This window comes from Narcine bancroftii, chromosome 10 (genome assembly GCF_036971445.1).
Source record: "Narcine bancroftii isolate sNarBan1 chromosome 10, sNarBan1.hap1, whole genome shotgun sequence".
NCBI classification, from domain to species: domain Eukaryota; kingdom Metazoa; phylum Chordata; class Chondrichthyes; order Torpediniformes; family Narcinidae; genus Narcine; species Narcine bancroftii.
In genome coordinates, this window is record NC_091478.1 from 90,939,084 (window position 1) to 90,961,950 (window position 22,867).

The window sequence follows — 22,867 nt, forward strand, 5'->3', positions numbered from 1 at the left end:
GTCATGGCCAGAATTAACACATACCTAAGCAAAGGGCTGGATCCACTGCAATTCGCCTACTGTCACAATTACTCCACAGCAGCTCTAGATCACCTCAAAAACAGCAACTTGTACATATGATTGCTGTTCCTCAGCCTTCAACACTATTATTCCTTCAGTGCTGGTCAACAAGCTCTAAATCCTGGGCCTTTGCACCCCACTCTGCAACTTGGTCCTTGACCTCTGCATCAGAAGATCACAGTCAGTATGAATTGGAAATAACATCTCCTCATTGTCGATCAACCCAGGTGCACCTCAATGATGTGTGCTTAGCCCACTGCTCTTTTCACTCTGCATGCATGACTGTGTGGCCAGGCACAATTCATATGCTGTCTACAAATTTGCCAATGACACCATGGTTGTCAGCAGAATCACAGACAATAATGAGGACCCATACAGGAGGGAGATAGATCAGCTAGTTGAGTGGTGTCTTAACAACAACCTTGCTCTCATTGTTAGCAAAACCAATGAGATGATTGTGAACTTCAGGAGGAAATCAGGAGAACATGAACCATTCCTCAGCAGTGGAGAGGGTCAAGAATTTCAAATTTCTGGGTGTCAGCATCCCCAGGGATCTGTCCTGGAGCCTCCATGTTAAAGCAATCACAAAGAAGGCTTAACAGCGGCTATACCTTGTTAGGAGTTTGAGGAGATTCGGTATACCACCAAAGACTCTAGAAATTTTCTACAGGTATACCATGGAGAGCATTCTGGCTGGTTGCATCATTATCTGGCATGGCTCAGCTTGCCACATCCTGGGCACCATTCCATTGAGGATGCCCACAAGAGATGTTAAAGCAGCTTCCATTCTCAAGGACCCCTATGGCCCAGGCCATGCCATCTTCTACTATTTGTGGGGGAAAAAGTAGAGCCTAAAGATAAGCCCTCAGCAGCACAGGGACAGTTTCTTCTCTGCCATCCAATTGAGAGGTATAAGTTTACCTAAGACAATTGGCGTAGTCAGCAGGATTGGTCTCAAGATGTTTCGCCGAAAGAAAGAGGTGAGCCCTGAGCAGTTCTTGATTCCAGGATGGACTTCCAAAGACGATGAGTTTGGCATATTGGCCAATACCCTGTCTTTGTTGGGACCACCCATAAACATTTGTATAATCTGAACTGCTCTCGGTGTGTGTGTCTATTTTCTTTCGGTAGTTCAAACACTGTGACCAATCTAAAACGAACAAAATGACAGGTATAAGTTTACCCAAGACAGATATTTAAAGCGCAGTAATTTTTTTTGACAAGTTCCTAAGCGGGAAAACCAGCTCTTCAGCTCAACTTGTCCATGTCAACCAAGTTGATCCCACTTCCCTGCATTTAGCTCGTATTTCTTTAAACCTTTCCCATCTATATATGTGTGGTGCGCTATCAAACAGAAGCAAACGCACAAAACATAAAGTCTGGTCTACGGGCTTTATTCAACACAAACTTACACAGAGCTGGCTGGGAGAATGCGGTTACAAGCTCTGAGACTGGCTCCGAAGGGCCGGATCTAGCTTATATCCCAGAGGGTGATTGGCAGCAGACTGGGTGGGGCTTGGTCCATTCAGGTCGGTTTATTGACAGCCGGCCAGGTGTTGCCTTGTCCTCCAGTGCTCTTCTGCAGGTATACAGGTTTTCCCCTGCAGTAGGCTAGTGGTGTATCACCACAATATGTCTAAATTTATTTTAAACATTACAAATGCCCTTGTCTCTACTTCTTCCTCTTGGGTCCCTTTTAAATATTTTACCTCTAACCTATTAATGTATATCCTCTAGTTTAGATCCTGCTAACTGAATCCAGAGAAGCCAATAGCCACTGCTCATTTTCTATTTTGGACAAAAGAGCAGGGTTCCCTTCACTGTGCTAAACCTTTACAAGCAGTCCACACAGTTTAATTTATGTAACATCTCCTTCATCATATCTTCCAAGCATAAGGCATTAGATACATATCTAAGGCTGTCCTTGCATCCTGATGGATGTTACTATGGACTTTTAACCATATAACCATATAACAATTACAGTATGGAAACAGGCCACTTTGGCCCTTCTAGTCCACACCCAACTAAGTACTCTCTTCTAGTCCAACCTATCTGCTCCCTGCCCATAACCCTCCTTTCTCCTCTCATCCATATTCTTTAAATGACAAAATTGACTACTTCTCCAGGAAGCTTATTCCACACAGCCACTACTCTTGGTGTAAAGAAGTTTCTCCCCCCCACCCCCCCTTCATGTTACTTCTAAACTTTTGCCTCTTAACTTATGACCTCTTGTTTCAATTTCTTCTACTCAGTGGGAAAAAGCCTATCCACATCAACTCTATTTTTCCCTCTGTTAAAAGCCTGTCATTGCTCCGTGCACTGTACATAGATCTGTGCCAGTCCAAGTGAAATCACTTCATCTAGTCCCTGTCTAAACTTCAGATGATGCATGTAATTTGCCACACTGAATATAGCAGAATCTTGTTTGCATCAAAATGTACTCATCATTTATTGCTGAGTCTTCAGTTTTCCTTAGAGTTTACTTGCAACATAATGTCCTAACAAACTTGTATTGCTTTATGTCATGTCCCATCACTAACCAATCTGAATGTTTATCTCCAATTCCTGACCATTTCTCATGACCAAGTTTTTAAATTGCTACCAAGTTTAAGTTGGTATGATTTAGCAGATTTTTTTTGGGTGGGGGGGGGGGTGTCCTGGTTTACCATTAATCTATTCAGGGTGTGTAAGTGCTCCATCAGTTTCCTTTGAATAGTCCCTGAACTTTTGATTGTCATTGTAAACACTTCCTAAAAATGAGCCCTTTGACTCACAATGTTCTTGCTGACCTTTTTATCCCTCGACACATCCCATTTGCCTGCATTATCCCTTTACCTTCCATTCTACAGTGTACAATTCACCAAGATGTGGCCTTCAATGGAGGATTGTAATTGTAAGGCGAGATTGAATGGGATGGATTTATTCTCACTGGAATGTCGCAGCTTGAAGGGTGACCCTGTGGTAGTTATAAATGTATGATGGGTGGAGGGGAGGCTTGAATTAGGGGGCAGAAGTAAAAGGGAAAACACTCAATGGGTATTTTTGGAGCAAGTTTTTTCTCACAGGAGGAGGAGATTATTTGGAACAAACTACCAAAGAATGTGGCAGAGGTAGATCTTGGGCTGATACAGACCTAATTAAGGCAAATGGATAGGTATCACAGTCAGAATAAGTGAGATGCAATGAAAGAATCCATTTCTGTGCTGTACAATCCATGAAGTAGAATGTGGAATGAGATGCTACATGATAGCTCCATCTTAAATAAATAATGCTACTCAATTCTCCTGAATAATATCCTCTGATAATTTGTTTTGTATTGCCACAAACAAATGCCAGGCAAACATTTACACAAACAATAAATAATTTAATAGCCTGAACCTGACATGGATTTGTCCACATGAAAATTGAATAGTGCTAACTGTATGACTCTTACATTTAGCTTGAAGGACTGAACTCAAGTTTTAAGTAACTGAGTACAGTTTCGTATTTTATTTACGTGATCCATCTTCATGCAGACCAGTCCATCCTTGTACCGATTCCCTTTTAGACAATAGCAACATGTATATCAGGCTGTTTTTCATCAATTACACCTCAGCTTTCAAAACCAGCCAGTCTGTACTGGTCAACAAAACCTGGGCCTCTCCAGCCTCTTCAACTGGATCCTTGATTTCCTCATCGGAAGGCCACAGTGTAGAGCTCGTCGAAAGAATCAAAGACTTGTTGATCCAAACCAAGGCTTTTATTAGCAAAAGACAGGAGCTCTTCACAGGTGGCCGACCAGTCCGGAATGATCCGACCTGGCTAGGGACACAACCCTTTAAGGCCCAGACAATAGGCGTGGCTTAGCTCTCAGCCAATCGCTGTAGGCACAGTCTAGATACTGTAACTATATACACTGGTGATAGATCTGTACTATCACACACAGTCAATGCAAATAGGTAATAAAGTCTCATCTTCACTACCAGTCAACACATGCGCAGCTCAAAGATGCTCTACTCTCTCTATACCTTTGACTATGGCTAGGCACAATTCAAATGACATCTCTAAATTTGCTGATGACAACAGTGTTTTTGGCAGAATCACAACAGGAAGTGTACAGGAGTGAGTTAGATCATTTAGTTGAGTAATGTCACAGCAACAACTTTGCCCTCAATATGAGCAAAACTAAGGAACTGATTGTGGAATTCAGGAAGGGGAAACCAGGAGAACACAGACCAGTCCTAATCAAGGGGTCACTAGTGGAAAGGGTAAATAACTTCAAATTCTTGGGTGTCAACATCTCCAACAATCTATCCTGGGGCTTGCCAACGGTTATATTTTGTGAGGAGTTTGTGGAGATTTGGTATATCACCAAAGATGCTTACAAATTTCTACAGGTGTACCATGGAGAACATTCTGACTGGTTGGATCATTGTCAGGTATGGAGGTGTCAGCGGACAGGAAGAGACTACAGAGAGTCGTGAACTAGTCCAGCGCCATCATGGGCATTAGCCTTCACTCATCAAGGACATCTACAAGAGGTGCTGTCTCAGGAAAGCAGCTTTTATCATTGGGGACCCTCACCACCCAGGTCATGCCCTCTTCTCACTGCTACCGTCAAGGAGGAATCTGAAGACCAACACCCAACTGTACAAAAAGACCTTCTTCACCTCCTCCATCAGATTTCTGAATTGATGATGAACCACAAATTCTACCTTCCCTTTTTTTTCTTGAACCAATTATTTTTAAAATGAAATTTATAGCAATTTTCACACCTGTAATGTTGCTGCAAAACAACAAATTTTGTGATACATGTCAGGACAATAAATTCTGATGCTTTATTTCAGCTTTTAAACAAGTGGCTGCCTTCTGACTGGACAAAGGAAAGATTAGAAGTGGTTGGGAAAATTTCTGGACCAGACTCAGCAGATTCAAATCGAATTTCAGAAAATTACTCACCAGCCAATTGTTCTTTGGATCATAAATTGAATGACCCAGTCATGTGTTTTTTTTTGTTTTTGGGGCATTTTATTTCGAGATAGAAAGTACTTGAGCCTCTTGCAGTGCAGCTTGTTTCATCACTCACTATTATAAGAGCTTGTGCTCTTTCATTTGCCCAGCTTTGTTGTTTTCCTAACATTTTAATTAAATAAAATGAAAGTAATTGATTTTTGTTCTCAAAACAGGATTTTTCTTGAAGGACTTGAGAATTTGTACTGCTAAACAGAAGATGTTTGAAATTCACATTATAAAGGTAACCCTAACAATATAGTGTATATTGTCCATACCTCATACTTATGAAGATTGAATTTAATTTTGGCTCATTTGATCAGATGGAAATTTATACATTATTTCAATAAATCTGAATAGGTTTTGGAAATTGAATAGTAAAAAAAACAGGATAAATGTTCAAAATTTGATATGTATCTAATGAGTAATGCACTGCATTAGCTGATATGTTTGTTAGCATGCACTTCTGCCACAAAACTTTGTCTGCTGAGAGTTCATTTTGAGTAATTATATATGCTTAGCTGCACAATTCAATCTTGTATACAAGAGGTAAATTTATTTAATGTTCAGGAATTGTTTGTTTCATATACTACCATTTTGTGTTTACCTTTCTAATGGTCCACACCACATTGATGATAAAAAAAATATCTAATACATGTATACAAATTTTTCCCATATTAATATGTTAAAACTGGAATAATGATCCCATTATGATGTTTCAAAAATAAACAAGCATTCAAATTAATTTACCAAATGTATTTAATATTGAAAAGTATGAGTAAGAAAATTACATTTGACCTTTGTACCACAACTTCACATATTTTAATTTGATAAAACAATGCTGAATTTAAAATCTAGAAGTCATATACAGCACAACCGAGAATAATTTCTCTCTCTAATTCTCCCTTAATTGGGGGGGGGGTGGGGTGGGGGGTGTCATGATAATGAATATGTATGAGATGTACCGGAAGTCACGTGGTATGAGAGAGATAAGAGCACAAGAGGAGAACAAAGGAAACTGGAAAATAAAGACACTGAGAAGTTTACCTGATAAAACTTGTGATTGATGTTTTATTAACTTCACATTTCGGGCCACAAATGTGATAGGGGGTGGGGGGGGGGAGAACAATCATGAAGTGCTGTTCGTGTAACTGATTCATGCAGGGAAAGCACTCTTACCAAATTTATGAAAAGGATGTGTTCATAGAAAATATTTCTTAAAGCAGCACTTTGTAAATGGGGATGGCTGGGCAAAATTCATTATGGGTATTTTTGGATTGTGTATTCTTATGGGGGGGTTGGAGGGGGAATTAGTGCTATGCTAATTGTTTCAGTGGTCCTTTCTGACTTCAACTCCAACTATTCTTCGCCTCTTATCTGTTCTTGCCAAAGCCTTAACCCTCTGATTCAGCCCACTCTGCCGATGACCGCTCCCCTCTTTGTCTTCAACTGTGGAACTCGATTGCCCAATCATTTGCTTTCTGCTGAGTCTCCTTTTTCAACCTCTTTGTCTTCAACTGTTAAACTTGATTGCCAAAACAGCTGCTATCTATAATTTAATAGTTTGGGTGAATTTCTGCAGAATGTACTATTTTGACATCTACAGATGGTACGTTTACAGTTTATTTTGATGTAATGGAGCATTCTGATGTACATAATTTGTTTTCAACCAAAATTTGATGCCTAGCTACATGAAATATTAAGGCAAAAATTATAAGTACAGTAAAATACATGATATCCAGAATTTGAGCAACTAGCAAAAAAACGTGGAAAATAAATAGGTAAAAAATGTGAAAGTTTAAAATTAGCACTCCCCCACCCCCCGCCAATCATGCCACACACAATCTCAAGCATCTGGCAAATTCATTTATCCGGCATCTCAATCCCCATGGGTGCCGGTTACCAGGGGTTTCACTGTAGTAAGTTTTAAGGGATTTCAAAGAATTAAAAAAAGGAGCTAGAGTTAGAAGCTGAGAATTTGTCTTGGCAGTTTGAGATAGGTTACCATTCATGAAGCAGTTAGCTGCATACATGTCCACATTTGTAGGTTGTCAACATCTTTTAAAGCTTGTACAACTGGGGGGAAAAAAAAGTACACTTGGAAGGATGAGTCCATGGAAAGATCTGAAAGCAAGGAAGAGATTTTTAGAGTTGAGTCATGGATCAAAGAACACCTTGAAGTTCAGCATGCAAGTTGCCTTCATAATCAATGGTTGTTCTTACATACATCTCTATCTTGTGAATCAATACCTCAATATTTATTCATTTCTTCCAGAAATAAGGCATTATATTTCTTACTAACATGCATAATCATAATTTCCAAAGGTACACCATCTGTGCTGTCTACTTGCCTCTCACTAATCTGTCTTTTTCCCCTTCATAGGCTTCAGCCATTTTCCTGTTGACTAGCTTTTCAATATAGCTTATTAATACTGCAAGCTTGGATATTTGTCTTTTGAGATAAATCATTAATATACATTGTAACTAATTAAACTTCCAGTACAGATCACTCTGACTTGCTACTCCCAGTGACTTGCCACTTCTACAGAGAATTCCATGAAATTTGTTACCATCATCAAGCACAATCCAGGAGCATTAATCATTTGTTTGGATTAATGCAGCTCTAGTCACACTCAAAATACTATCCAAGACAAAGCAGTCAATTTGTTTTGTTTATCACCACATCCACTACCTTAAATGTATGTTATTTCCACTGTTGATGTACCTCGGATGCACTGAGCACCATCCACAAAATGCACAGTGTAGGCCATTGTAAAGGCATATTCCACACCTGGAATCTCTACCATCAAGGAGTACAAGGGCAGCAAACACAGTAGAATAGGAGTGGCCAATCTATGGCCCATTGATCATTATTAAGTGGCCCATTTGAACATAGTACAATTTATTGTTAGAGACTATGTGAATATTGCACTTACTTTCAACATTAGATGCTGCTGCCATTTTGAATAACTGCTAAAGAGTTTTATTGTATTTATTTAAATTAAATTTAAGAGCATTTAAACTCTTCAGTAGAGGTCAAAGATTGGCAATAAATTTTGGGCGTACCAGTATTGCCCATGTCCCAAAGATCTAATGACCATTATATTTAAAAAAAAGTTGGTGTATCCCAATGTTCTTGTGACCTTTAACTAAATCTCTATCCATTCTAATATGTTTGTCCCAATTTCAAGAGCCTTTATTTATGAACAAAATAAAGTATTTTTGTGGTATCTAATCAAAAACATATTGTATCCATAAGTACCCTTTTATCTACCTCAATTGTAATAACCATGGGCTCTATATTGTCTACATATTTTTCTTTCTATTTCTATGCTCTTAATAATGGATTCAGCTTTTTTGCTGACTGCTGGTGTTAAGGTAACCAATCTGTTGTTCCCTGTAATTTTTATTCCCCTGTTTTATCTTCTGATTGAGAAGATTTAGATACATTGGATCGAAGGTGACTTTGTAGATTGAATTCAAAATTGGTTTGACCATGGAAGATAGAGGGTGCTGGGGGCTAGGAGGGGAAGGTATTTCTATGATTGGAAGTCTGAGTAGTGGCGTTGAGCAAGAATTTAATGCTTGGGTTTTTTTGTTTGTGATAATATGTGTTGTGTTGGGAAGAGAGATGAGTCTGGACACATGTAACAATCACATATAACTTTTATTAACACTCAGGAAACAAATGGCAGAACATTAAATGGTATTCAATCATTATTTCACTTAAGCGACAATATAGACATTCACCCTGGACTTCGGATGGACTCCAATGGTAAACCTATACTCGACCTGCTCACACACTACATACAGGGACTCTTACACACACACACTCTTTGCAAGTACTGACCGATCGCTGTACTAACGGCTCAGCTTCAATGTTGTGCACACCTTACCTGCATGTAACAACCTGGCATGAAGCAATGTTTGGGGCTTGGATCACAAGGCAGAGAACAAGAATGTGTTGTGAGTTGGTATTATATGCAATGCTAATCTGTGCTTCTAGCCAATAATGACACAAGGTTATTTAAATTAGCCAACAGCAAGGTGTGCACTAATGGGTGGGTGGAGTCCAACCTTGATTGACAGATGATGTGACTTTGAATAAGTTTCAGACGGAGGGCATGTGACCACCCACAATACACACAATCTAGACAGGCAGGGAGGCCACATTTCCTCCACAAATAACAATATGTAGGTACATAAATGATTTGGATCAAAGTTGCACTTTGAGAGGTTAAATGGGGAAAGTAAACAGTAAATGGGAGCAATTGAGGTACAGTCGGATCTTAGTCCAAGTCCATAGTTTTCTTAAAGTTGTAATAAGAGGAGATACAAAGATAATGGAGACATATGCTTGCCTTTATTGGTCAGGGCATGTGCAAGGTAAATTTTTATACAGTAGCTGGTGCCTGTAATGAGCTGTGGGGGGGGGTTCATGCAGAAGTGAAAGAAAATGGTGATGTCTAAGAGATCTTTGGATGAGGATACAAATGTAGGGAATATAAGGATATGATTTTGTCCAAACAAGTGGGATTAGTTTAAGTTAGTATCTTGATTGGCACAGGCATTGTGGGATGAAGCGCCTGTTCCTGTGCTGTTTTATTAAATGGCGGTATTGTATTTGCTACTTTCCAGTCTACAATAACTATTCTTAAATCTGGAGCATCTATTATTCCTTCAACCATGTCTGTTGCAAGCTAGTGGATGTAAGGATTGGTGAGATTTTTAAGCCTTCATTTTCCCTGTATTTGCTTTTCTACATACCATAATAAATATAAAAAAATTCCTCAACGTCTTTAGATTCTTATCCTCTCCTATTCTATTTACTTGAATAATTACATTAAAAATAATAGAGATATTAAACAAATATTTTAATATTTTCCTTTGAATCTTCACAACTTTGAATAACATTTGATGATGTAGAACTTGATTGAATGAATTTTGGAGGTTGAGTTATAGAAGAAATTAATGTTCCCATTGTGGACACAATTTCAATAGTCCCTGAATTGCATAATGCAAGTTTTTTTTAATGTATACTTTACTCTCAAAATTCTTCTTTTATAATTCCATAGTTTCAATCTTAAAATGTGTAGATTGAATGACAAATCTTGACACTGATTGTGATTTCTGCAAAAATAAATCATTTTGCTAAGCTAAACTATTAAAACAAGAAGCATGTACTTTGCTCATGAATAGTGCTAGATTGCAAATTAACCTGTAAGATTACAGTTTATTTTTGGTTAACCGCATTTTTTGATTAAAGTTGATAACTTTCATCATACAATAAACAATGCTTGGTGTGCCCTTAGGTGGAGGATACTGGCTGTTTCTGGGGGAGAATAACACATGGTTTTAGTGATACAGCTGAAAATGAAAAACAGTATAAAAGACTGGAGGAAAATATGAACCAGCTGTACCATAGAAGCCATGAGGAACTTGAAGAAATTAAACTTCCTGTTGTAGAACAAGGCCAGGTAATATCTGATTGTTTGAAAACATCAGGAAGAAAAATAAATGCATGTTTCCTGTTATGGACCATGGATTGACCTTTTGGACTGTGGACTGTCATCATAAAGAATGATATTCTGCTGGGAACTCTGTGTGACTTGTGGTGCAGCTAGGATGAGATATGTAGAGATAGAATGGAACAGTTGGAATTGCAGGACTGCAGTTGCAGTTAATGGTTAAAAACCACAATTTGAGAACCGAGGGAAGTCATCTAAGGAAGGCTTGAAAAAGGATTCATAAGCTTAAGGCAATGCAACATCAATCATTTCTCTCTCCAATGCTCAATACGATGTTCTTTTGTTATTCAGTTAAAGAACTGAATTTAGACATTGAGCTTTGAGATTGAAATCTGTGGACTGTGTTTTTGGACTGATCTACTTGACTGACTGACCTGGGGTTTTTTGGGGTTTTTTTTCTCTTTGAATATTGGATACAGATTGTAATGGGCTGGGTTTTATTTTACATACACAGTTTATAAAGATATGATATCTTTATATTTGGTATAGATACTTATAGTGAGGTTAATTGGGTTAAGACATTATATTGTTAACAGTCATTAATAAATTTAGAGTTAAATTTTAACACTATGCATTGCATCTTCTGTGGTTGCTGGTTTGAGGCGTAACATTCCGCATCCAATCTTACTTCTCGTGGTTGTGTGGATCTATATGTCCTGGAGACCTTTATGCTGCATCTATCTTTTGAGAAGTAGTATCACAGGCAGCAAATCTGAAAGTCTGTTTATAAAATGGTTTGGCTTTTTGACAACTGTCTAGTAATTTAAATTGGTTCTAGCTGACTAATCAGAATAGTTTAAATGCTTAAAATTATTCAGAAGATAATAAAAGGAATACATGTACTTTGTTCCAGAAATTGATTAAAAATATAGAGATCCTCGATAGGGGGCAAAATGAAATGTGTCAGAATCTGACTTCAAGACCTCTCTGGTGCTTTTACTGCAATGAAGTCAGAGCAGCTGATTCATAATCAATTTTTGACTTGATTGATATTTCAAATTAATTTAATCAATTTAAAGTGAGAATCTGTTGTATTATTTCTGGTTTCCTCAGGTACAAATTTTTTAATGCAGTATTATTGTTGTTTAATTTGTTCAAAATTAAACTCCATTTCGAATTTAATTCCAACAATTTAAATGTGTAGCTAACAGTTGGAAGCTGGGGGAAATTGGGTCAGTGCCTTCTCATCGATAAAGGATCCCAACCCGAAACATTAATTGATCATTTCTACCTATGGGGACTTCTGCCTGACCCACAAATTTCTCCGCCATTTCATTGTTTGCTTAAGATTCCAACATCTATAATCTTTGTTTATTTAAGTATGTAACTATGTCAGTAACTAAACAAAGTGATTAGGTAAAGATTATATTTTCTGTTGCAGATCTGTGCTATTTATTGCCATGAACTCCACTGCTGGTGCAGGGCAATACTGGAATCTCTTGTATCAAGTGGAAATGATTATCTTGCAGAATGTTTCCTAGTTGACTACGCAAAACACATTTTGGTGAAAGCAAAAGAGTAAGGATTTAACACTGCTCAAATTAGAAAGTTACCAACAATTCTGATTTATTAGTATTTAAGTAGGAAATAAGGTGTCCTTGAGGTTTTAATAACATTTTATAAAACTTAATTATAAAGTTTGTAAATGAAATAAAATAAATATATTTGTTATGCCAGCTGCCCTGGTAATTGGTAAGAGACCTGATTTTACAGTATGCTTCATGGCCCAACAAAGCCATGCAGATAAGTATTTAAAAGTCTGGGTGCTCCTTTGGTTCAGTCCACATTCACCACAAGATTTGTACCGCTCAGTCTGTGCAATATTATTTCCACATCTCAAGGTTATTATTGAGATTTTTAGCTGACATCTGATTGAGGAGAGCAATTTGTTGAATATTTAATAGAGCACTATACAACCTTGTTCTCTCATAAAAGTCAAAAACACAAGAATACAAAGTAGAGCAACAGTAGGTCACTCTAAACCTGCCTTGCTATTTGATAAATTGTGCTCCAACCTCAATTCCCCTTCAGAATTTCCTGATTTTTCCAAAAATTATCTGTCTTCAAATACCTGCAATCAAATAGCCTTCACAAATCTCCATAAACTGAGAAGAAATCACTGTGTACCACAGTTTCATCTTTTAACTTTGTCCCTTTGTTCAAGACTTTCCCACAAGTTAAAAGATTTCAACATCAACCCTATAACCACATTGAGATTGTCAACAAAGTTGGTTATGAACATTGAGAAGTGGTAAAGAGAAAAAGTTTTGTTCTTTTCCTTTGAAGTAATGGTGGGTACAATTGCAATGATAATTATTTTCTTGGAGAAATAAATCTTCAAATTCAACATTTGATATTTTAAATTGTGTTACTGTTATATTGGTTCCCCTCACCACATTTACTGTGATCTTTGATGTTTCTGTGAAGTATTCGAAGGGCAGTTGATACTTTTTGGAAGTTACCATATCGAGTTAAAAAGTTCACATTATTTGGAATACAGCCAGTGACATTGAATATAAATGTTTGCGAGGAGAAAGCCATGATTGGGTGAGTGTGAATATTCCAAGATGCTAATTGTATTTTTATATTAAGTTAAATTAAACTTCAGTAATGTAATTAAAGTATGTCACTTGAAGTTAGCATTTATCTTTGCTGTGTATATCTATTCATTTAGAATAATCTTTAAATTTCTTTTCCACACTTTGAATTTATTTCAGGAAGCTGCACTATTTCACTGAAATGTTTTTGTAAAAATTTATCTTCCATTCTTTCTGAAATGTATCATTATGTCTAGAGAAAAAAATACTATTTTAAGAAATGGGATGAAATTGGATACTCTCTTTCAAAAAAATTTATTCCTCTGAGGTATTGAATTTTTATTATTTAAAAAGTGAAACCCTGCTATTTTTCCCCTGACTTTACAGACCAGCAATAAGATGGGATAGTGCTGCAATAAAATATTTCCAAAAATTGTCTCAAGGTAGGGTTTTACTTTATTATTAGTTTAGAACTTTCGAAAACAAGCTACTTAAAACAGATCACATCTTCTCATTGAATTTTCATCCAAATGTTGGCGACCCATGCAAACAAATATTGTGTTACTGCTATTGCATTTTTATATTGAAAATCATTCCAAAATAGTCTGTATTCCATTCATTTTATCAGCCCACAGAACTGTTTGCAACTTTGAATAGTACAGCAAGAGAGAGATCATTCAGCTTGCATGTCGAGGCAAAATATAATGTCCACATCAAACTAAAACTTTGCTGGTTACACTTGATTTCTCCATCTCCTTTACACTTGATCTCTCCATCCCCTTCATATTCATATGTCTATTTAGATACCTGTTGAACGTTACTATTATGTCTCTTTCCACCACTACTCCTGGCAGATGTTCTAGGCACCATCCCTCTCTGTACAGTATATAAAAAATAAAATTGCATGCACATCTCTCTTAAACTACCCAACCGTCCCACCTTGACACACATCCTCTAGTGTGTTTACACAAAAGTGCCGGACAACTCGGCAGGTCTGCAGCATCCGAGGAAAAGGTACCTTGACGAAAGGCTTTGGCCCGAAATGCTGGTTATATACCTTTGCTTCCAATGGACACTGCAGGGCTCCAGCGCTTTTGCGTATTAACTATAATCACAGCATCTGCAGATAATCTTGTTTCACAATCTCTCATGTGTAACACTTTTACCCTGGGGAAAAGATTCCAACTCTTCACCTCATCAATGCCTCTCATGATTTTGTAAACCTCTATCACCCTCACCCTCAGCCTGCCTCTTGTGTCCCAGAGAAACCACCCAAGTTTGTCCAACCTCTCCTCATGCCCTCTAAACCAGGCAACATTCTGGTAAACTTCTTTGGTGCCCTTTTCAACCCCTCCCCATTCTTCCTGTAATGGGGCAACGAAAATTATGCACAGTATTCCAAGTGCTGTCTGACCAAATGTTTTTTTAGCTGGAATGTGACATACAGTACAACTCCGATTACAGTAAATTTTGTGTATAATACGGCCCCCCCCCACCCATTTTTAAGGGCGAAATTTTTTTTTACCCCTGTGTATAATACAAACCCCCCCCCCCCCCCCCACTCATCTGAATCGCGCTGGCATCTCTCCACCCGCCCGGCCTCCTGAGTCGCGCTGCCAACTACCACTCGCCCAGCCGGCCGATCGAGTCGTGCTGCCAATTACCACTCGCCCACAAGAAAATTTAAAAAAATTTTTACTCTCGTGTATAATGCGACCCCCGCCGCCACCCCCCCCTATTTTTTAAGGGAAAAAGGGGGGAAATCTTTCGCATTATACATGAATATTTACGGTATCTGAAATTGGATTCTCTGAAATCTTCATTTATCCAAAATTTTTTTTTTAGCCGAACTAACTGGAGACCTTTGGCTCCCTGTGGCTGCAGAGACAACGGGCTCCCTACGGCAGTGGGACGCTTGGGCTCTGGGCAGGAGAGAGGCCTTGGTGGGGAGGTGTTGGTGGTTGGCGGTGGTCAGCATTTTTCTTGTTTGTGATAATTAAACATTATTTTAATGCTGAAAAGCCTTATCTTGGTATTTGTTGTTGTTTAAACACTGTTACAAGTGATTTGCTGTTGCTACTGAGCTGTTTTTAAAGAATGACCGGTTCTCCCGAAAAAAAGATTATCTGAAATGGTCCCGGACCTGACCATTTCGGACAATTAGAGTTGTATTTACTTATTTACACAATTCCCTGTTCATTGAATATAAGCATACCATATGCCAGGGGTGGCCAAACCACGGCTCGTGAGGCAACTTTGCATTATGGCATTCTCACAACTGGAATTGAATACTACACATTCTCCCTGCTGTCCCCGCCCGAGCAGCGTGCAAATACCCTTTCAATGCGTTTGCTGAAATTCTGCTGGAGGATAATCCCTGTGCAATATCCTACCACTTGTAGGTGAGGTGAGACCTCAGGCTCCCAGGCAGGAGTGGGGACCTTGGGCTCCTGGGCAGGATTGACAACGGTGGTGGGGAGATGTCGGGGATCAGCACAGCTGATACAAGTATTCTGATGCTACTGGACTGCTTCAGAGAAAATTCCCAAATATCTGAAAAATCTGCATTACCGAGATAGGTCTGGTCTCAATAATTTTGGATAATCAGAAACATGATGTATTTCACAAACATCCAAAATAATATCCTTTCTCAACTACCCTTTATCCTCTTTGGAACAGTCAATCCCATATCCAAGCTATCAATTTAGCATCTGTATCTTCTGAGTGGCCTTCTCAAATGCCTTACCAATAGCCATAATTAGTTTTGTAGCCAGTATCGGCATGAATAATTTCAGCGCTAGTATTTTGGTAATGAAAACTAACCTACATGTGATACTAAATTTTGGTTTAAAAATTGTTTTGGCCCACTGCTAGGAGTGCGCATAATTTTTAAACTCTGACTGTTGTGGAAATTTCCTGATATGACTTGTCTGTCACAACAGAATCTCAGACTGTTGAGGCAAAGTTAAAAGGTGTTACTGGGGACACCATTGCAGTTCAACTATATCTCACTTTAAAAGATGTAAAGGTAAGCTAAGTATATAATATATAAAAATGTGCAAGTCAAACAACTTTCATGAGGAAATAATGATTATTTATGGACAAGCTTTGATTATAATCATCCCAGTTTAAGGACATTTATTCGTTTTTGTGTGCTTTGTTCTATAAATGATGGAATTTAATTATTCTGAAGAATGTCACCCATATATGACCCCCCCACCCCACCTTTGGTGTACAGACTGCTGCTACTGTTTTGTTGGAATTAGAAATTAACTGACATTTAAGCAGGTGATATGAGGAATAAAGTAAGGAAATGCTTGGATTTCCTTAAGAGGTCAAGCAGCATTGTGGAGAGAGGCACAGTTTCAGGCTGTGAACATTTTATCAGGATGTAGAATTGCAAATAAAGACAGGAGGGGTGGAAAGAACAAAAGAGAATGTCTATATTTGGGTAGCGATCAATAGGATTGAATGCAAGAGGATTGATAAGAGAAGGGAATTAAATGTGTGACTTGTGATTTTGTGGGACGTTGATACAGTATTGGGGAAGAAGAGACCTCTTCTGATGGGATGGGTTCCACCTGAACTGTTAGAGAGTCACATAACTAGGGTGGCAAACTGGGTTTTAAATTAAATAATCTTGGAGATAGATTCAAAATATTGGTAAAGTATGGATAAAGTTGAGGGGAAGGAGAGTGCAGGAGAGGTTATTTAACACTTCAGAATAAAAGATAGGACAAATTTTAGAAAAGGATAAAAATTGAAACTCGGGCAACTAAGAGACAAATGTGAGAAAGATGGTAAACACGTACTGAAGCTGGCGTATTTAAACGCAACCAGGGTATGAAACAAGTTGATGGAATTGAGCACAGTTAGAAATTGACAGGTAATACGTTGTGACTGAAGGAGGATTACACCTGGGAGCTAAACATCCAAGCATGCACATCCTGTCAAAAGGATAGGCAGGTGAGCAGAGGGAGAAGGTTAGCTTTGTTGGTTTAAAATAAAAACAAATAAAATCAAATCCTTTGTGAAAAGAGACATCAGATCAAAGGATGTAGAATCCTTGAGAAAAACTGCAAGGGAAAATAGACTGATGCGAGTTACATGCAGGCCTCCAATAGCAGGCAGGATGCAGAGTGAAAATTAAAAAGGTGAGTTTATAAAAAAAACAATGTTTGGTGGTCATGGAGGACTTCAATATGCAGGTATACTGGGAAATTCAGGTTGGCGCTAGATCCCAAGAGAAAGAATCCGCGGAATGCCTGTGAGATGCCTTTTTGGAGCAGAAGAGTGTGCTCACAAAAAAATAATCTCCCAGGAGTGATTGTGATACATCAGCAATTGTGAAGGACCAGCTGAAATTGAGTGGAATTTTTGTGACCCATACATCCAGATGCTGCTGTTGTTGGTGGCCGGGAGAGGAGGGCCCTTCTTTCCTGAACATGTGTCTGGGCCGGAGGAGGGACTCACGTTAACCTCTGCTCCAGTGTCGACCAGGAATTAATGGCCTAAGTGTCAAACACAGAGGAAAATGAAGTTGTTCTTGTGGCCAGATGTCACGGCCACCCTTGGCATTTCCTGGATGCGTTCAAGGGGGACAGCAACGGTGGGCTGCAGCTCCCCATCTCTGATGGTAATAGCACCACTGCTCTCTGTGCTGCGTCTGGTCGAGTCTGACGCTGCCCCGCTATCCAGAGTGGGCAGGGTTCATGCCCTTTACCGAGGCACCACTACACACCTAACCAAAGTCTACCATGCTACTTAGTATGGCACAACTCATCAGCACGAGCTGCTAAGCAAAAGGGGTTGTTAAAGTATTTGATTGCAAAAGGCAAGCGGATGCCTTCTGGCATTCGCTCAAGGAAAAAGTTGCTTGAAAAGCAGACAGGGGTTGTGTCCATCTATGAGCACCGGCATCTTGTTCATTAGCTTGTAAAGGTGTGGTTGTCCAGGCCATCCATATGGAGAAGTCGTGTTGCCCTGTCAGGAAAAGCCAAAAAAGGGCAATGTATGAGCAGGAATTTGACGGGTTCATACCTGTCGTTGGCTGGAGGCTAGTGTAAGAAATCGACAATATGCCTGCCCCATGGTGCCTTGGTCCAGTGATGCAATGATATAGTAGTCCTTCGTTGTGTCAGTGGTAATCTGGCGTAGATGGAACTGGGCCTCTGCCTGCTTGAACTAGACCTGTGGCTGCGAGGTCCAAAATACTGGAAGTTTGAGTACAACTGTGTTCTGCACGTTCATAGTGAGGTCCAAAATGTCATTTGGACCATTGGAGTCACCAATGTAATGAGTGGTCCAGTGAATAAAACACAACAGAAGTTGTCTTTGAGCTGAACCAACAGAACTGTTTAATCGAATCATCACAGGAGTTTAAGTAATTACAGTTGGTGCACAATCACAATCACCTGACCTCTGAAGTCACACACCTCCCACAGTTCTTTGTGCCCCCTGGTTACAGGGGCCCACAAATACGGACGCCAGAACAGGATATTATGTCTTGCGTAAGCTTAGAGAAAATTAGATATAATATGAAAGAGATTATGATTGAATTTGACAAGATATGGGGCCCATTTATGGACTATTATCATAATTTGATTACATGGGTATGGGAGACTCTATTCTTTACATATTATTTGCTGGTGACTGTGTTTAGTGGGAAGGTTAGGATTAGTATGGGGGGGTCTTTTTCTCTTTTTTCTTTTTATAAATAGAAGAGACCATTAATTTGACAATTCATCATGAATACGTTATAATAGAATAGCTGAAGTTTTACTAAGAGAACTTTTATTGTATTGAACGTTAAAGAAAATGTTTAATTTACTTATGATTCATATTCTGTATTCTATTGTATTAAGTTGTGTGATTATTGCATGTTCACTATGTAACATAATATTTATCCCTTCCAAATCAATAAAAATATATTTAAAAAAAGGATTTTTTTGCACATTGTCTGACAAGCAACCTCGTGTCTTCTTTTAGCCATCCTTATTTCTTTTGAGGTTTTTTACATTTTTTGTACTCCTCAAGTACCTATTTGGTCCATGTTACCAATGCCTGCTATATAGCTCTCTCTTCTCCTGAACTAGATCCCAATACCCCTCGAAAACCAAGGCTCCCTTGTTCACTTTGCCTTTAATCCTGTCAGGAACACACAAACTGTACCAGAAGTCCCTGGGTTACAAATATCTGACTTAAGGACAACTCGTACTTACGAACAAATTGTGCCCCCAATTCACACGTGCACCCCAATTCATGTATGCACATAATGTTACCTCATGAATTCCTTTTCCAGTGTGCAAGACATCAATGGAATGAGAGTAAGTGATAACTCTTAATCGTAATTTTTTTCTATCTAAACTGTTCTAAGAATTTTCTTTAATTTTTTTTATGGTACTAAAACAAACATTTGACTAACTGATGCTAAATAAAAACAGTATGTACCTGTTCTGACTTGCCTACAAATTCAACTTGAAGACAGATGTAGGAACGGATCTTATTCATAACCCTGGGAGTCCTTGTATTCTCAAAATTTTACCTTTGATCATTGTCTTAGCATTTGTAAGTTACCCGATAATGCGAACTGTTGAAAATATTGTACATGTTGTTCATTCAAAATCATGGAGCTGCCTTAATAATTGCACTGTGTCCCCCATCTCAAAGCATTGCATCAGTAGTTCGGGCAGGGCAATTAAACTTTGTTTCTGTTAACACCCTGTGAATAAAATGCTTGTCTGAGGTACTCTGAATTAGTTTGTTTTCAAAGTTTTGTTTTGGCTGAAAGATCATAGTAAAAATATGAGCAAGTTTTTGATTTTTTTTTGAAAACAGGCTACAACAAGAATTACTACTTGTGTTATAATGCCATCAGTGATGTGTTTTCTTTCTGTAGGTATGTTTGAATGATGACTTAGTGTCAAAAATGTTTGCACGTTATATTCCACCAAAGAAGCAAGATCTGGCAAGAAGCTCGAGTTCATTGGCATTGAGCATGAAGAAGGAAATACCAATGAAAAAAATTATTGCTCATGGAGCTTTATCCCTTTGGTCTGAAATATTGGAAGGGTCCACATTTGAAGAACAAAATCAAGGTGAGACCTTGATTGTTCAAATTATATTTTTCATAATTTCTAGAATGAAATCAGAAAATTTCAAAAAGTTATAAATTCAAATGCAAGTTATTTCTGAAGCTGCAAATGTGCACTAGGGTTATCAAATTTTCTTCACGAAGTCTCTTAATACTTGGACCAATTGTAAATGTTAGTTACTTCAATATTTTTGTTGTTCATTAGCAGTGGTAACATCTAAGTAACTGGTGGTGGTATGCTGCCAGAACAGAGCATTGATTCAAATCCATTCCATTTTCTGCTTGAATCAAAGAACTGGAATTTTCTTGTTTTGATACCTTGTGAATCAAAATCTTGATACCTTGTCTTTACCTCTTCTGAACATTTTTTTTATTTTCTCTATAAAAGGCCAGTTCTTTTATCTGGATTAGATTCATAGGTACTGTTGATGAACAGTGGAAGTTGAGGGAGTGTCCTGTTACTGAAAGAAGACAGCAGAATCTGTCATTCAAATCATTTAATATAAAACAGTACAGCATAGGACAGGCCCTTTGGCCCACAATGTTGTGGTGACCTATACAAATCTACTCCATGATCAATCTAATCCTTCCTCTCAGTCCATAAGCCCCATTTTTTTTTTCTTGCATCATTGTGTCTATCTCAGAGTTTTTTGTAGTCTCCATCTCAACCACTACCCCAGACAGTGCATTGCAGGCACTGACCACTCAGTGTAAAAGTAAACCTACATCTGACATCTCCACAAAGCATTCCTCCATTCAACTTAAACAGATGTTCTCTGGTATTGACCATTGCCACCTTGGGGGAAAAGGTGGTGGCTATCCATTCATTCTATGCCCCTTGTAATCTTGCACACCCCTATTAAATTGTTTCTCATCGCTCGAAAGAGAAAAGCCCAGCTCGCTCAACTTTTCATTTTAACACATGCTCTCCAATCCAGCCAACACCCTGGTAAATCTCCTTTGCACTTTCTCTCAAGTTTCCACATCCATCTTACAATGAGGCAACCAGAAATAAACACAATACTCATAAGTATGGTCTAACCAAAGCTTTATGGAACTGCAACATTACCACTCAGCTCTTGAACTCAATTCCCTGATGAATAAGCGCCAACATCATACCCCTTCTCATTACCCTGTCACTTGCATGGCAACTTTGAGGGATTAGTTGACCCCCAATATCCTTCTGTCCCTTCACACTGCTAAGAATTCTGCCATTAATCTGGTACTCCCCCTTCAGGTTCAATCTTCCAAAGTGTATAACTTCACACTACTCTGGATTATACTCCTATTCTTTCTCTGCCTAACTCTGCATCCTGTCTACATCCCATTGTAACCTATGACAATCTTTGACACTATCCACAACTCTTCCAACCTTTATGTCATCTAAGCATATTAACCCACCCCTCCACTTTCTGATCCTGGTCATTTGTGAAGATCACAAAGAGTAGAGGTCCCAAAACAGATGCCTGCAGAACACCATGGGTTCCTGGCCTCTATTCAGAATACTCTCTATCTATCTTCAGTGGGCCAGCCAATTCTGAATTCACATCATTTTCTATGGATTACATGCTTCATGGAGAACAATGTCAAATGCCTTACTAAAATTACATATACACCACTCCATCATCATCAATTTCTTTAGTCATTTCCTTGTAAAAGTCAATTGAGTTCACCAGGCACGACCTGCTCCTCACAGAGCCATGCTGATTATCCCTCATAAGACTAAACTCCTCCAAATGCTTGTAAATCCTGTGCCTAAGAACTCTTTCCAATAGTTTGCCCACTACTGAGGTAGGATTTACTTGTCTATAATTCCTAGGATTCTGCTTATTACCTTCCTTGAGCAACATAGGCCATCTTCCAATCCTCCAGTATCACTCCTATGTCAAAGATCATTGTTATCACCCCTGCATTCTCTTCCCATAGAAATTCTTGTTCTAATTACTTCTCGCATTTTTGTTTTTTAAAAAAAAAGCATTTACTCAGAATCAGCATTTTTTTGTCATGAACGTGTCATTCTTTGTTTTGTGGCCATTCTTGAATAGACTCCCAAATGGATGTGAAGCCTTAAGTTTAAATGTACAAAAATAATAATTGAGGATACAAGAAATAACTTGGCACTCAGTCATAAGTTTATCTCTCTTAACCAGTTAAATACATATGCATTTCCTAACTCTTCTGTAGGTTATTTTGGCCAGGAATCAGTGGTTCCGTGTCTGCAAGGCAAAGAAAGAAGCGCATCCTGTGAACTAATGAATAAACAGGACAGTAAGACACCCTCGTCATCATTACATAGTAGAAATTCGGTAGAGCCACTCCAAGCCTTTTCCCTTTTAAAAAAGCAGCCAGATCAAAAAATAAGGTATGTGAATATGTTGTATAAATAAATTTCAGCTTTCCTTTCTTGAAAAGGAACATTTTACAGGTTAAATGTAACATAAAGTATTCATGATATAACTTTCATGGTAAAACAGAAAATATATTTATGAATTGGAGATGGATATGTACGATGTGGAACAGACACTATGGTGCAACTTGTCCATTCTGATCAAATTGGGATTCTGGGCTAAACCCATTTGTCAGCATTTGGTCCATATCTTTCTAAGCCCTTCTTGTCCCTGAATCTGTCAAACTGTTTTTTTGAATGACAGAATTGTACC

General features: G+C 38.5%; 1 protein-coding gene and 1 long non-coding RNA gene across 18 annotated transcripts in view; one reads left to right on the forward strand and one right to left on the reverse strand.

The window, feature by feature from the left end:
* The window catches only part of tdrd12 (tudor domain containing 12), a 142,620-nt gene that overhangs the window by 17,478 nt on the left and 102,275 nt on the right, over positions 1–22,867 (forward strand). For 7 of the 17 annotated variants that reach the window (XM_069901764.1, XM_069901770.1, XM_069901771.1 and 4 more), the window contains exons 2-8: positions 10,362–10,526; positions 11,959–12,095; positions 13,005–13,124; positions 13,502–13,557; positions 16,057–16,142; positions 20,013–20,211; positions 22,392–22,569. In XM_069901764.1, the coding sequence (XP_069757865.1) occupies positions 10,362–10,526; positions 11,959–12,095; positions 13,005–13,124; positions 13,502–13,557; positions 16,057–16,142; positions 20,013–20,211; positions 22,392–22,569 (941 nt within the window). The other 10 variants (XM_069901768.1, XM_069901765.1, XM_069901782.1 and 7 more) reach the window with 6 other exon arrangements.
* LOC138744925 (uncharacterized) lies at positions 5,791–18,481 on the reverse strand. Its single transcript, XR_011345874.1, has 2 exons — positions 18,155–18,481; positions 5,791–7,173 (listed from the first exon to the last, which is right to left on the reverse strand). It is a non-coding gene; the product is annotated as an uncharacterized lncRNA (long non-coding RNA).